Raw genomic sequence first — 14985 nt, 5'->3', positions numbered from 1 at the left:
GTGTGTGTGTATATATATATATATATATATATATATATATACAAGCTTCATATTAATAGTCCAAATTCTTTTATGGTTACCTAATTAGGCTACAGCACAAAGGATGTTATTGTGATGTTACATAAACTTACGATTATTCTCCTACATTTTTTTTGTCAAAATTTCCTTTGCAAGAAAAGCAGGTACATGGCTTCTAAAGTGTGTGAAACTGTCACACTTTTTTTTAAATACAGAAATTTAAGTTGCAGTTTAATATATATTTTGAAATGTGACATACTTATATTAGTTTGCAATAGAATAAACTGTGGCCATGTTTCAAAGACAATTTCAACCAATAATATTAATATTACGATTCTGTTATAACAGAAATTATATCTAAAATTATATAACTGTAGTGAGTGAACACAGATTTTAGAATTACAAAATATCATGTTTTCCTCCTTTTATTTCAAAGGAAGAATAATTGGTACAGTGCATTGTGATTATCTAATTTTTGAATGCTTTGGAAATGTTTCAGCACACAAATACATGAATATGATTCCATTTGTATCATTTTTCTAACCAAGATAATTTATTATGCAATAGAAATATAGAAATTATATCTTAAGAAATTTTGTGAAGAAACTGTAGTGAGTGAATACAGATTTTTAGAATGACAAAATATCATGTTTTCCTCCTTTTCAACACACAAATACATGAATATGATTCCACTTGTATCATTTTTCTAACCAAGATAATTTATTATGCAATAAAAATATACAACTTATGAGAATTATTATCAAACATAATTCCAAAAAATAATGGAAGGAAATGAAACTTGTAAGATATTGAATTGATGAGATCTTTATTTATTGCTCATATCCGAGTAGGTTTTTTTTTTTATGCCTGTAGTCTTAGGTTCAAATCAACCCTTAGCTCTTTCAGTGAAGAGTGCAAAAATGACTGCCAGAAGCCCTCTCTTGGTCCAAGGGCTCACCTTACCTCTTCTTTGGTAATCCAAGGGTCCTAACCAGTGTTCCCTCTAAGCTGCACAGCTACACAACAATCAATCAAATGCTGCACACTTAACTATTCCAGCTGCACACATCTTTAGTAATGGTGAGAAGTCTTAACACAATGACAGCCTTAATGACCTTGGCAGCTGATAGGCCTAAAGCCAAAAAAAACCAACTGGTAGCATTGCAAAGTGGCCTAATGATTAAATATGGTTGACAGTCTAAAAATACCTAGATGAGGACTCTTCGGAAGGTTTCCGAAGAGAACCCATGGAATGTGATTCCTTAACATATAGGGGAGCCTACACACAATCTGTGCCAAGTATTCTCTTTGCCCACTGTGAAGATATACATCACTCAGTTGGGCAGAAAAATACATGTATGTCCAATCTGTAATTGGATACATCAGATGGCATGGAGTGGCTAGGATGCATCAGACCATATTTGGTGGGTTAACTCCAGTCTAAAACCAGGTGGCACTGGATACTTTTCTCCTGGTCTGCAGTAGGAGGATGATCCCAACTACCTTCCCCTCAAGCCTAGGAATCAGAAGGGAAAATCAATTTCCATTCTGAAAATTGAGGCAGGGCATATGTGTGTGCAGACACAGTACATAACCAACACCAGACCTCCTGGGAAACCGACATCCAGGCAATGGTAGGAAGGGGGAATGCAAATGTGGCGGGGCAACTCCAATCCAAAAACAGGAGAAGTCTATAATTTTTTGTTTGCTCCACACTAGGAGAAGGGTCCCTACATGTGTGAGGACTTGTGTTGGCTGGTCCTATGCTGATTCAACACCATACAATCCAAGTCCAGATATCCAAGCAGCAGTAGGATGGAGGAAAGCCAGCTGGAGGGGTGAACTACATGTGGTGGATTCATCCAGTTCAAAATCAGGTGGCATAGGAAATTTTCATCCAGTTAGAGGTAGGAGGAGAGTACTCATCATCTACACAAACATAACACCATTTCTCAACTCTCAACTGAGTGGAAATGGTCACTCTGGAAGAAGCCTCAATGGTCCATCACTCCAGTGGCTAGGAACTGGTAAGTGGTAAGAACTCCTGTATGCCACTAGGAATGAAGGAGGGAGGAAGAATGGTGTAAGGAGTCCAGAGGAAAGCCAACACTGTTAGACAGTAAAATAAGTGATCACAAAAAAACATATTTTGAAAAGCAGGCCAGTCCCAATTTATTTAACCAGGACTGGAGGGATGGGCAGTGATCTTGATACTGCTTTATTCATGATAGTCCATGAGTTGGTACGGTCTGGTTTGGGCCTTATTTATGAAGCAAGATACTGCAAGGCAACCCTGAGCAGTCTTGTGGAACACCTTATCTGTTTAGAGAGAGTTGTAGGACTACAACTGGCTGTATGGTGTGCATTTATGTTGAAATATACTTAGACAGGCACCACTCACCACAGAATGGGATCCAAGAATTGAGAAAAAGTCCACTATAATGGTAAGAATTAAAAAGAAAGAACTTACCTTCTGACAGATAAAATGAAGTGTGGAGAAAGGCAAATGGAGGCAGGCAATAGCCTCATGAGGAGGAGATGGTCCAGTAATGCAAACAGTGGGCTATGAAAGTGTGAAGCATGGTCCACATGCCAGCCTGTACAATTTTCTCTAATGGCTGACGGAAGTGGACAACCAGGGTGAGGGGGGAGATGACAAAATTGGTGGGAGGAGACTTGAAAAATCAACAGGAATCCTCAGATAATGATGCATAAGCAAGCCTAATAAGTTGGCAAGGACAACCAGTAAGGGTGACAGAAGAGAGGTCTCAGATAAAGAAAATAGTCCATGGAAGCAAGCAGTGCACACAGCATAACAACACAAAGCACGTACTGGACAAAGATTATCAGAAACGGCACAGGAATACAAATGAGAGATGGAAGCAAATGAAATAGGCAGGAAGGTGATGTTCCTTTCATGTCCTCCTTAAGTTTTAAGGAAAAACTATGATTTGGATATAGGAGTACATGGATATGGTGATAAAGGACATGGGAGAAGTTGATAACAAAAATATCATACTTACAATATCCACAAGCAAAAAGGAGCAGGAAATACATCTTTAATGAAAGGTGGTACAATGAGAAAGTGGCCAAAGGTTCAAATGGTGGAAAGGTAAGTGCACGAAGGAAAATATTGAGATTCCAGTCAAGCAGAGGTATTGGATGAGATAGACAAATCAAACAAAAGGAGAAACACAGGAAAGAAAGAACAAAAGAGAAAAAAACGTGACAGGATTGGGAGAAATGAAAGGTATTAGATAAGGCTGCCCTATAGCCAGCAATAGTGAATACTGATAGACTTTTGTTGAATAGCCAAGTAAAGAAATCTGAAAGATGAGGAATACTAGGTGGTTGGGGAGAAACCATGTTGCAGAGATTGTCATGATATAAAACACAGTTTGGTTTAGATATTATTGATTAATTTAGTTTTGTGAGTGAATGTTTTATTATTGTTTAGTTTTTGTTACAATGAGAGTTAAAAGTAGATGATTGTACAAAGTTTTGTTAATAATTTATTGATGTTGAGACTATCAAATGAACGTCACATGCAATACACTGACCTCGAGAATATAGAAGGTGGACAGACGATTAAGTGATAAAGATATATATATATATATATATATAGAGAGAGAGAGAGAGAGAGAGAGAGTGAGATGAGCAGAAACAGCAGACAGACAATAGGAGAAGAGAGCAGAGTTAAAACAACAAAAAGTTTGGCATGAAGTTAACTATCGTAGAAGTGATAGGCCTAACGATTGACATAAGCCTAACATTTAATATGTTAAAGTAAGATTAACAGTAGAAAAGAAGGTAAGAAAAATAATTTATTCTGTTAAAGCATGGCTCTAAAGTAATTCAATCAGCCTGAGTGCACTTGACAAAGGGAACACAGAATCTTCAGAAGAAAGAAGACCAAATGATTATGGTAACTTGTATCACAACTGCAAGTGAATCATACACAGAATACTAGTGCGATAGTAATAGAGAAAATAGTACGACTTGTCAACTGAAATTGTAAAGTAATTGAATAGGCCTAAATGGACTTTTTGACAAGAAGGAGAAAACTACATATATAGTGATATCTATAGTGTTGAAGAATTTGTTGTACATACATTTAACTTGTTCCGAATATATATATATTATTTTGAAAACAAGTGAAATGTGTGCTGCTTATTTATCCTTGAATTATCGCTAACAAGTCACAGACACCTAGTGTAGGATAATCCTAACCCCCAAAACAACACATTGTATATTTATACTATTAAGAAGTATAAGTAAAAGCCTTTTTACTCTGACAATTGGCAAAGAATTATAAGTTCTGACAGAGTTCAACACCGGCAAATGCTCCATTTTCTCTGGTAGACATTCAAGGAAGAGTGGCTATCTGTGAAGAGAGTACAGATTATCTCACAAGAGACTGGACAAAATCCATGCGTGAAACAGAAGTGTGGTAATAGCAGGATGAAATATGACAGAATAAAATAAAAACATCCAATAAAATAAATAAACAATTTTAGAAATAATTTGGTCTTGTTGGAAGTAACCATGTAAAAAACAACAACACAAATTATGTTACATTCAAGCACATAACTTTTTTTTTTTTCATAGAACTGAAGGAAAAGTAGCAGTAGCATAGGTCAGCATGTGCTTAGGAGGAGAAAAATAAAGGGTGGATTTAAATTGTTATTTTTTTCAAGGGTGGATGTGTAAGGACAACCTTAAAAGATCAAATGGTCCCTTGTTGTAAGTCACCCATGGTATAAACTAAGAGGTACGTACCTTGTCTTCCATAGTATGTCCATTTTTGTCACTTGATCTTAGCTTCTGAGAAAGTGCATCATCAACATTACCATCTCTTTGAAGTTTTTCCATTTCTTGAACAACCTTGATGGATGAATTTGGTTTTGGAGCTCCTAATTCATTCTGTATAAGAGGAACACTTTCTTGGGTTGAACAATAATTCATATTTGATTTGTTAACAGCTTTTGTGGTTGCCATAGGCTTATTTACAAATGTTCTATTCTCTGTACTTCTGGATGTTTTTTCTAGGTTGGATGAGAGTGAATTTGACCTTTCCTGTATTATGTGACCTCCAGTACCTGCTGCTTGTGATGGAAAAATTTCAAAACCACCAAATGATACATGTCTCTTTTCTTTTTCAATTTCTGGCAGTTGAGGAACCATAATAGATGAACAGGAATTAATTCTTTTTAAATATGAATTATCACTTGCTGAATGCATGAAGTTTTCTTTCTGAACACCAGAATTGGCCAAACATGGTGTGTCGTTCACTCTATTCTTGAAGTTTCTATTTTTTAACTTATTTTTTTGACAGTCTTTATTCACAACACTTTGCTCAACTGAAAAGATGGAATTTAAAACATTATTTACTTCAGTTTTATCTCCAACACTAGCCTTACTTGTAGAATTTGAACTGTTTGGTTGGTGGTCTTTAAAAGACTTTTCAGGAGTAAGACAAAGTAATGAATCAGCTTCAGACAATATGTTCAGGGAAGGAGTTGGTAATGGAGGAAAGGGGTTAGGTGTCCAATCCACATCTGAATACATTGGATCTGAGGTGCTGAAAGAAAAAGAAGTAAATCTATACCATGCACACAAATACAGTCATTAAAACAAAAATGTAGAGGTTATTACACCATTCAACTCAATTCTTAGTTCAATAATTGCTTGTGAAATGTTCACAAAATATTTGATGTGGAAAAAGCCAGCTAAAATACCCAAATCAGTATAACTGAAGAAAAATAACCTCTACTTTTCAATTTTTCATAACAACAAAATAACACATAATAAATAAATAACTACTTTAAGGTATATTCAGGTATTTTTTACACTGGTTTTTAGTGTTTAAATTGACTGACTTAAACAATTCAATATCTTATCTTGGGTAAACATGCTTCCTCCTGCTCCAAAAGGATGTTAACTACTTCACATCCAGGTGCATAGATTCAATAAACCTGTTTGGCTTGTTTTATTGCATTGCAAAAATAAACTATTGGATGAAATAGCTTGAAACTTAAGATCAACTTTTAATATATTATTTAGCTTCTGAAAATAAAATATCCTATTTTTATATGTAATATTTCTATTTATTACAGTATTATATATAATTATAATATCATAATATTTCTTCAAAATCCAAAAACAATTTTACTGTGACACTTTTTAAACAAACCATTAAAATGCTTATCTTTATTGATTTCAATTACTGATTTTTGTCTTCCTACATTCTTTTAAAATGTTCATATATAGGTTTTATTTTCTGAAATTAAATTTTACCTTTGACTCGTTCAAAGAACAGTGCAAGCAGGTTCAATGTGGTTATGATAACTGGCATATTAAAATTATTAGCAAGCCAACTTTTTCAATTTTTAATCAGAAGGTTATGTCTGATATATGTAATAAGTTCTAAACCTGTTTTATATACATTTATTTACAGTGATTTTCTTTGCCTTTTCAAGCAGTTATTTAGATTAATAAGACTCGATACAATGGTCCTGTTGGTGAAACAAAACTTGATGTGGTCAAATGTAAAATGATTTGAACATGGCTAAATCATCTTGCTCCACCAAAAGCAGTTATTTTCCTATCCTACTGCAATATAACAATTTATATTAGGTTTAAAATGATAAAGCAAGCTTTAAAAAAACAATCTGGAGTGAAACTGGTATGTTCTTGTTTATAAACATTTTCTCTAGCAACACATCACTGAAATAGACCTCTGTCATTTTGTTTCAATCTCTACTGAACTGGAAGTCTGATTGGCTTATACAGTTGTAAAGAACTGAGAAAAGAGCTTTCATTACATGTTTAGATTGCTAGCCTATGACTTCTCAAAGCTGAGATATAGCAAGCTACACTTATATCGAAGTTACAAGATTTCAATTACCACTATCTTGTTAAAAAGCTATTTCTACTTTCTTCCTATGAACAAGTGTTATGCAAAGAAAAAAATTCAAACTAAGGTTTTTTGTTTAGAATGTACTGATATTAATCCAAAGCAAAATTTGCTATTATGTTTTTACGTATGAAATTAAATAAGTAAAACTTTAGTAAATAAATGTTAACTCAACTTATTTTTTTATTTGTAAAAGAACAGCTACAAGTTTATTTTCAACAATGTTTAAAATAAATGGTGTAATCTTGCCCATGATAGTTAATATAGAACATAGAATCCAGCCAGTTCAAGTGAAGACCAGATGTGCAGAATCATCCAAATCTTCAGAGTAGACTCTTAACCTTCAGAATCTTTATTCACTTTTTGAAATTCTATTATCTCCACAGATATTAATAAGTAAAACAGCAACTGTTATAAAGATCTTTGGTTTACTACATGATGTAGGGATTCTGAGTTTCTCTACTATATAACAGTAGTAGTACCAACACATGGCAAAAAAGATAATGTCATTGTACTATAAGGTATTATGTTTATTTGACCTTTTTAATCCTTTCCCTAGGGTTAGGTAAAAGTGCACATCACAACTTTTTAGAGTTATGTTCAAAATTTAATTAAACTAATTTATTATCAATGTATAGAAATAAACTTTGCATCAAAACACAAATAATAAATCAAATTGAAATATTATATAAGATTTAACTTCTTAATTTCATAAGGAAATATTCAAATGATTCAAAATCTCAACCAGCATGAGAATTGTGACATCATTCTCTGTCTTCCCTCTTCTCTAATTTATTTACCACCCCTCTCTGAAGGACAGATTTCAAGTTATCATTTTCCTAACCTGAAAATGTAATTCCAAATATACTTACCTCTGCTGACTCTTTTAGCTATTTCTCAATCTCCATCTTTGCCATCTAACATTGTGTTTGCTTGCTCCAGTCTTTTACACCACACTTGACCGCCTTCGGCAATATCTAATTTGCAAAACTTTACACCAGCCTTCACACGCCCTCTATGCATGTAATGTATATAAGCACTGTATGCAGACTATAATCACTTTTCCGAGACTTACCCCATCCTGGTCACTAACACCGGCTTTTAGTGGAGAAGAAGGGAGGGAGAGTGTCAGCGGAGTTAAGTATGTTTGGAAATACATTTTCAGATTAGGAACATGATAACTTCCAAACATACATACCTCCACTGACACTTATAGTTAGAATCCCACATTGAGAAGGTGGAGAGGCCGGTGAAAGAATAGTTTATACAGAAAGCATCTGCATAGAAGAAAGGTGTACCATGAGAAGTGATACCCAAGTGGGGAAAACCACACTACATCCAGAACAGGTTTGCTCTTCCCCCAGAACTACGGAAAAGTGAAAAGAATGGAATAGTACACAAGTATGATGGACCAGCCCCAACCACACAGCCAAGGTTCCATGACTTGGGGCTGGATTTAAGGTGTCATGGTATCTATATCCCACATTTGTTGTAGGGCAGTTGGACCTCAAATATATATATATCTTTATGATAGGATCCCCACCTGTAGCCATGGAATGATGCATTTCGAACTACTGGACTTACACAAGAAAGAAAGCAACACCACAATGGACAATCGTTCTGAACAACCTAAAGAAGTCCAAAAGGCAAAATCCCAGGCTTGGATTAATGGGATCACATATGCCACACTCCACCCAAGGTCCAGAACTCATCTGGTCTGGATTTACGAATAGTCATCTTCATTCCCCAACCAAGTGGGCAAGGAGAATTCCACTTACCTATGGTATTATGGAGAGGATGTGGAACACTGTTCCACCAAGGACCTAAGATGGGACTGCATCACGTTCGGATTTATGAAGAGATAACGGACCCCCCGTATGAACAACCTAACACCCGACAGTGTTCCTAAGACGGTCCAAGCACACCCCCACGGATAACTAAGCAGATAATTGGTTTTACGAATAGGCTCCCATGTAGGTTGGTCCTGCTCCTACCAACATCTGAGAAAAAGTTCTAGGGACCCAGGTAGGAGGGTCCCCAACTTCACCCTCTTCTCTGTGAGTGGAGAAAACTCAACACTCCAAAATAAATCCTCTGTCCACCACCCCATTGACTGGGAACTGAGTGTGGTAAGGACTCCCTAGCTCTAATCATAGAATTTGGGGTGGGACAAGTGGGAGGTAGAGTCCTGAGGAATAGGTCTCCAGAGACAGTGCAACAGGTGAAACACGTTCCCTAAGTTTTGAAAGCAAACTGATCTCGACTGAAGAAGCTTGAAGATCAGCAGGAATTATCAAAATCCCCTTTAGCTTTACTCATGATAGTCCATGAGTAGCAGTCTAGGAGAGATGCTTGTTCTATATCAATGTTTTGGTGTTTGGCCACACTTTTGAGGTAGTATCTGAGAGCCTGAGAATGACAATCTAGTGCTTAAGAAAGGCAGACCTGAAACTGATACCTGGAATGTGTTTGCTCATGTGGATGGAGGCAGAGTTCTGTGATCTCATTTCAGGAGAAATGCAGTCTCAATGGACCTGACTATGAGAGCTGTGGTGATAGACTGTCCATGACTTTAAACTAAACAAAACTTGTAGCCAATTTCTCAACAATAGCAGCACCATTTTCAGCCCTCACAAAAGTGAAAGTGCAATTTGAATGGAGTCAGGAGTGTGACTAAGTATTACAAACCCTGAATCTCTCTTTAGTGAATGTTTTTGTACTAACCTAGTGACAAAGCTAGACATACACTCATGGCTTCCAAACCCAGATACCATACAACAAAGAAAAAACCATCTGCTGTGATTAGCTTTTTCAACATTACTTGTATGATAGGAGGTTCACCATCTGTGTAGACTCTGGTTTGCTGAAGTGGTTGATAAATTTCAAAAATCTGGAGGGAACAACAGACCACTGAATAACAACACTGCAAGAATATGATCTTGTTAGATGGATCATCTGACCACACACTAAGACCTGGCCCATTTATAAACACCATGTAGAAATACTGTATCAACCATAGGCTGTATGGTAGACAACTTCACTGAAGGATGGTTGCTTAAGTTAATACTTCAGGATCTCTTGGACGAGCAACTGAAGGACCCTGACTTAGTATCGGCTCTCTCTCGCTATCCAGAAAGGACAGGCCTGCCCAATAATAGTAGAGGTGTGTAGCACAGCCATATAATCTATGGCACTGGTATGTACAAGTATGAGTGCAGGAAGGTGTGCTGTACCATTCTTACTTGCCTAAGAAGTTGTGTGCTCTGATAGTGCTGCAGCTAGTGGTCCCCCCCCCCCCCCCGAGCTCTGACAAGATACACTTCATATTTTACACAACACTAGGACCAGAAGGCACAAAGGTGTGATGCATACTTATGCTACCATCTGACCTGAACTGAGTTGGGGTGTTTGGTGATAGTGTGAGTGCAACACAGTACAAGTGATATCCTGAGAAAGAACCAGATGAGATAGGGTAAACTCCAAAAGAGAATTACTGGGTCTCTTCTACAGACAATAGCCATGGAAATTGCTGTTGCACTCCTAGAGATTACAAGCAGTCATTGCTACCTATTCATGATCACTGATTACTTTACGAAGTGGTCCAAAGTATATCAGACCCCTCTTGCCATGCCCACCTTTCACATCCTCTCTTTCACTACTTGCCAATAGTTCTTTGTGACATTTAATAGTATATTATTTACAACCAACAGAAAAACCAATGTTTTAATCTATCAAATGATTTATTAAATTATTGTTATTTGTACAGAGAATTGTATACTTCCTTTGCAGTTCAAACTTTATTCCTAAGGGAATCACACTGACTAGTTTAGCTGAATTTTTAAGGGCTCTTGTCCCACAGTTAGAAAGTCAGAAAAACTGTGATAGTTATGGGACATTGCCTGGTTTTTACATGTTATTATTCTGTGTTCTTTGGTACATTATTTAATTAAATTAAAAATTATTTAGTTCAGTAGTACCATTAACATAAAAAATTAGGGTTAAGTTTCGTCAACAGCTGACAGCAAAAAAAAAACCCAGAAAAGTACTTTATTTTTCACTTTTTTGTATATATTCTTTCTGTGTTACTTTTTTAAATAAAACATTTTAAAATTTTATAAAGACAAGTAGGGATCAATATATATGTAACCTAACTAGCTATAGTAACATAAAAATGTTAATGCTAAAAAAAAGTAAAGTCAAAACTACAAAAACTGAGTTACATAAAATTTGAAAAATTTCAGGTATTTTTTATGGAGTTTTTCAGTAGTGAGCAGGTGCCAAAAGACTTTAAGCTTGCAAATGTTTCACCTATTTCTAAGGGAAGTCATAAGCATTCTCTCAGTAATCATAGACCAGTTATTCTTATTTTGGAGAGAATGACTAAATATGTTTTGCAAAGCTACCTAACAAAATTATAATTTTTTTGTGGACAGCCAGCATAGTTTCACACAGGGAAGATCTTATTTCACAAATATTTTGACCTTTTTCAAAGATGTCACTGCTTACATTGATAAGGGTAGAGATGTAAATTCGGTATACCTGGATTTTGACAAATTTACACAAAAAAAACTAGTAAAGAATATTATCTCTGTCAGCGTGGGGGGTAAGTTAGCTATGTGGATTAATTGATCAGAGAGAAAAGTGTTGTAATAAACAGTCAAACTGGATTGGAGTTGCAAGTAGGGTACCTTAGAGCTTGTGCTGGGACCCTTACTTTTTTCTATAAACGTTAACAATATTGATAAAGGAATGATCAACAAATTGGTCAATTTTGCTAATGATATTAAAGTTTTGAGTGTGAGGAGGACACTGTTCTTTTACAAAGGGATATGATGAACTATGGACATAAATGGCAGATGGTATTTAATTACGTTAAGCAAAAGACAATTTAATGATGTGGGCTAGTTTAAACAATAATTACCACATTAATGCAAAATCAACATAATATTAATACTAATAGTGTTATACCAATGAGAAAGCAATTAGTTTGGTTTTAAAAATTTGTAATGCATACTGGAATAATTTAAACATTTTGGAAATAAAATTAGTAAAACAAAACGACCTTTACTCTCCAGATTATTAGAAAAGGACAAAAAAAACAGTCTACGTTTCGCCAATGCTGCTTTATTAATATAAGGGCTCGGTAGTTTTTTTTTAACAATTCGACACTGTTGTACCAATAGAATTTTGTCGAAGTAACTATAAAAGTGTAAATGTAATAGTGTAAAAACAAAACAGTGGAAGACCTAAGTGTCAACTTGTAAAAAGAGCATCTATTAATACTATCAGCCCTACTAATACTATTAGTAATACTAGTAAAGCTAATCTACTAATAGTAATATTTAGGTTAAAACTTATAGTAAAAAGTAAAAACGAATATGCAATCAAATATACTTGATAAAACTATAAAGTCAATCTGGGCACTAGGTAAAACGTGGAACAATCACATTTCCAAAAGATTAACATTCAAATATCTAAAATAGAAAAACTGTTAAAAGTAATTCTTATAAAACTAACAACATTAAAATTACCAGGTTAAGCGACAACCTCCATACAATAAGCACAACTGTATTTGAATATAGTACTATTCCATAATGATACAATTATCACAAAGCGAAACCTGGTGTAGAAAAGAGAAAGTAAATAACAGATATAAAACACCAAAGAAACAATAAGAAATTACTCACTGTCTCACACACTCTCTAAAGAAAATATAATTGTATCAAGCTTTTTAATGCATTATACTATGTAATTCCAAATACAATTGTTAGTATCAAAAGTCAAATCGTACACAAACTGAATACCATATAAACCTCTTCAGTCAATCTTTGACATCAGTTTTAGACTTGAAAGACTCTTGGTGTCGCAAATATAGTCACACATCGACGAAAATGTTTTAATGTTGCTTTACATAACACTTTTTGACACAAAGAGTCGGTTATGCCGAAATTAAACAAGACATTTCACTATAACATTGTCAATCAATATTTGAACCTGGGCCCACTTATGAACGAATTTTTATGTCTCTAATCAAAACAAAAGTCTTTGAAGAGTATTAAACGCTAAATCACATAATGTATTGTTACGACAGCGGAAGTTGCGTACCACTGGGAGCATGCGCGCTGGAGTTTCTGGAATTATCGAGGAACCACGCGATGTCAGAGTGTTTGCAAGACGCCTTCTTTTTTAGTATATAAGTCTGGCGAGAAAAAGCAGTAGAATTGAAGATATAGATAATTGAGTCAAGCGAACAGAGGTACCGTAAGTAAAGTGTAATTTTCCGTAAAAATTATTTCCGAAGAAACTTTAGCGATACAAGTTCTTTCTTAAATAAAACTAGTTTATTCTTTCTCAATACAACTTTGCAATACACTTAATTTCCACAGTCACGCTATAATTTAAACAAACGCTATATAACACGTGCTCGACTCAAGTGTCCATCTCTATCTCTGTCTGCAATTCAATTCCATTGTTGCCGTCACTTCTTGGCGGTGTTATATACAAGAATACCGCATATCTAGTAAACATTCAGGGCTTCACGAAGGGACATGAATTTTCTAGAAGCTCATAACGTGTTACTAGTGTCACGTGACTTCCGCTGTCGTAACACTACCCCTTCCTTAGTATTGTTTGTCCCGAACGATAGCCACTTACATTAAACTAATAAACAATTAACAATAACTTAATTAAATGTACAGAATTTACAAACACAAAATCAAAATTCAACAAAGTCTCTTAATTTTATGGGACGTATCATCTTCCGTACTGGTCTCCATCTCGTTGGCTTCTGCTTCATGTGGGGTTCTCCTGCTTCATCAGGAAAAGGGCCTATCATTGGTAGTAACTTCATTAAGGGCTTCACTGTTTCCCTTCTCAAAACCAAGTATAGTTTCTTCTTCGACAGTGGCTTTTTCAGGTGACACATCTTCAGCAGCGTCATTTGTTCCATTGTTCACTTCGTCCAAACTGAAATATCCTAGACCGTGATAACACCAAAGCCTGTTGGGATGCACCACCTTTCTCTTACCTCGCCGATCACATTTTATCCGGAATGTCACGTCTGAGAGACGATCCACTATGTCATATGGGCCTTCCCATGGAGATGATAACTTAGGAGACTTCCCTTTGGTCTTCCTGGGATTATGCAACCACACCTTGTCTCTTGGTACAAAACTGACTTCAGTAGATCTCTTATCATAACATAGCTTAATTGAATCAGCAGACGTTTTGTGCTTTAACATCATGGTGAATATCATCCATCCTTTCTGATAACACTTTCACAAACTCTGACACATTTTCAGGCAACTCTTCATAAGGTGGGTGTCCTATTAACAGATCCACTGGCAACCGAAGTTCTTGACCAAACATCAACTTTGCTGGAGTGTATCCAGTGGCTTCATGCTCTGCTGTCCAAAAGGCCATCAACAGTGGAGGGAGTAAGACATCCCAGTCATCTTGGCGACTATTACAAAACTTTGCCAATTCCTGTCCCAGTGTCCAATTGTACTTTTCTACCATCATATCAGACTGTGGGTGAAGTGGCGTTGTTCTGGTCTTTCGTATGCCAAACAACTTGCAGCATTCATGGGACACATCTGATTCAAAGTTATGGCCTTGATCTGAATGCAGTTCATATGGCATACCAAATCTGAAGAAGAAGTCACTAATAGCCGAAGCTACAGTTGTAGCTTCCTGATTTGGTATTGCAAATGCCTCTGGCCACTTGGTGAAATAATCCATCACCACACAAATGTACTTGTTTCCAGCACGAGTTTGGGGCAGAGGACCAGCAATGTCGACGGCTACTCTTTCCATTGGTGCGCCAACTTCATATAACTTCATTGGAGCACGTCCCTTATGCTTGGGTCCCCTTTTAGCACAACATGTACTGCATGTCTTGCACCATTCTTCCACATCTTGCCTCATACCTATTCAGTAAAATCTCTGCCGTAGGTGACCCAATGTCTTCTTAACTCCGAGATGTCCTCCTGTTAAACTATCATGGGACTGACGCAGCAGAACTTCCCGTAACTTTCTCGGTATAAACGTTT

General features: G+C 36.0%; 2 protein-coding genes across 2 annotated transcripts in view; one reads left to right on the top strand and one right to left on the bottom strand.

The window, feature by feature from the left end:
* The window catches only part of LOC106471634, a 26391-nt gene extending 13844 nt beyond the window's left edge, over window positions 1–12547 (bottom strand). Inside the window, exons 1-2 of the mRNA XM_013932249.2 lie at window positions 12466–12547; window positions 4798–5599 (exon numbers count right to left, since the gene is read on the bottom strand). Coding sequence (XP_013787703.1) covers window positions 4798–5586 — 789 coding nt within the window. The 5' untranslated portion in view covers window positions 5587–5599; window positions 12466–12547. The remainder of the gene's footprint in view (window positions 1–4797; window positions 5600–12465) is intronic.
* Window positions 8234–14985, top strand: part of LOC106471633 (squamous cell carcinoma antigen recognized by T-cells 3-like) — a 42339-nt gene continuing 35587 nt past the window's right edge. The window contains exon 1 of the mRNA XM_022400253.1: window positions 8234–8281. Within this exon, the coding sequence (XP_022255961.1) occupies window positions 8234–8281 (48 nt within the window). The remainder of the gene's footprint in view (window positions 8282–14985) is intronic.

Source organism: Limulus polyphemus, unplaced genomic scaffold (genome assembly GCF_000517525.1).
Source record: "Limulus polyphemus unplaced genomic scaffold, Limulus_polyphemus-2.1.2 Scaffold4747, whole genome shotgun sequence".
NCBI classification, from domain to species: domain Eukaryota; kingdom Metazoa; phylum Arthropoda; class Merostomata; order Xiphosura; family Limulidae; genus Limulus; species Limulus polyphemus.
The sequence above is the reverse complement of the archived record's forward strand: the minus strand, read 5'-3'. Positions and strand labels throughout refer to the sequence as shown.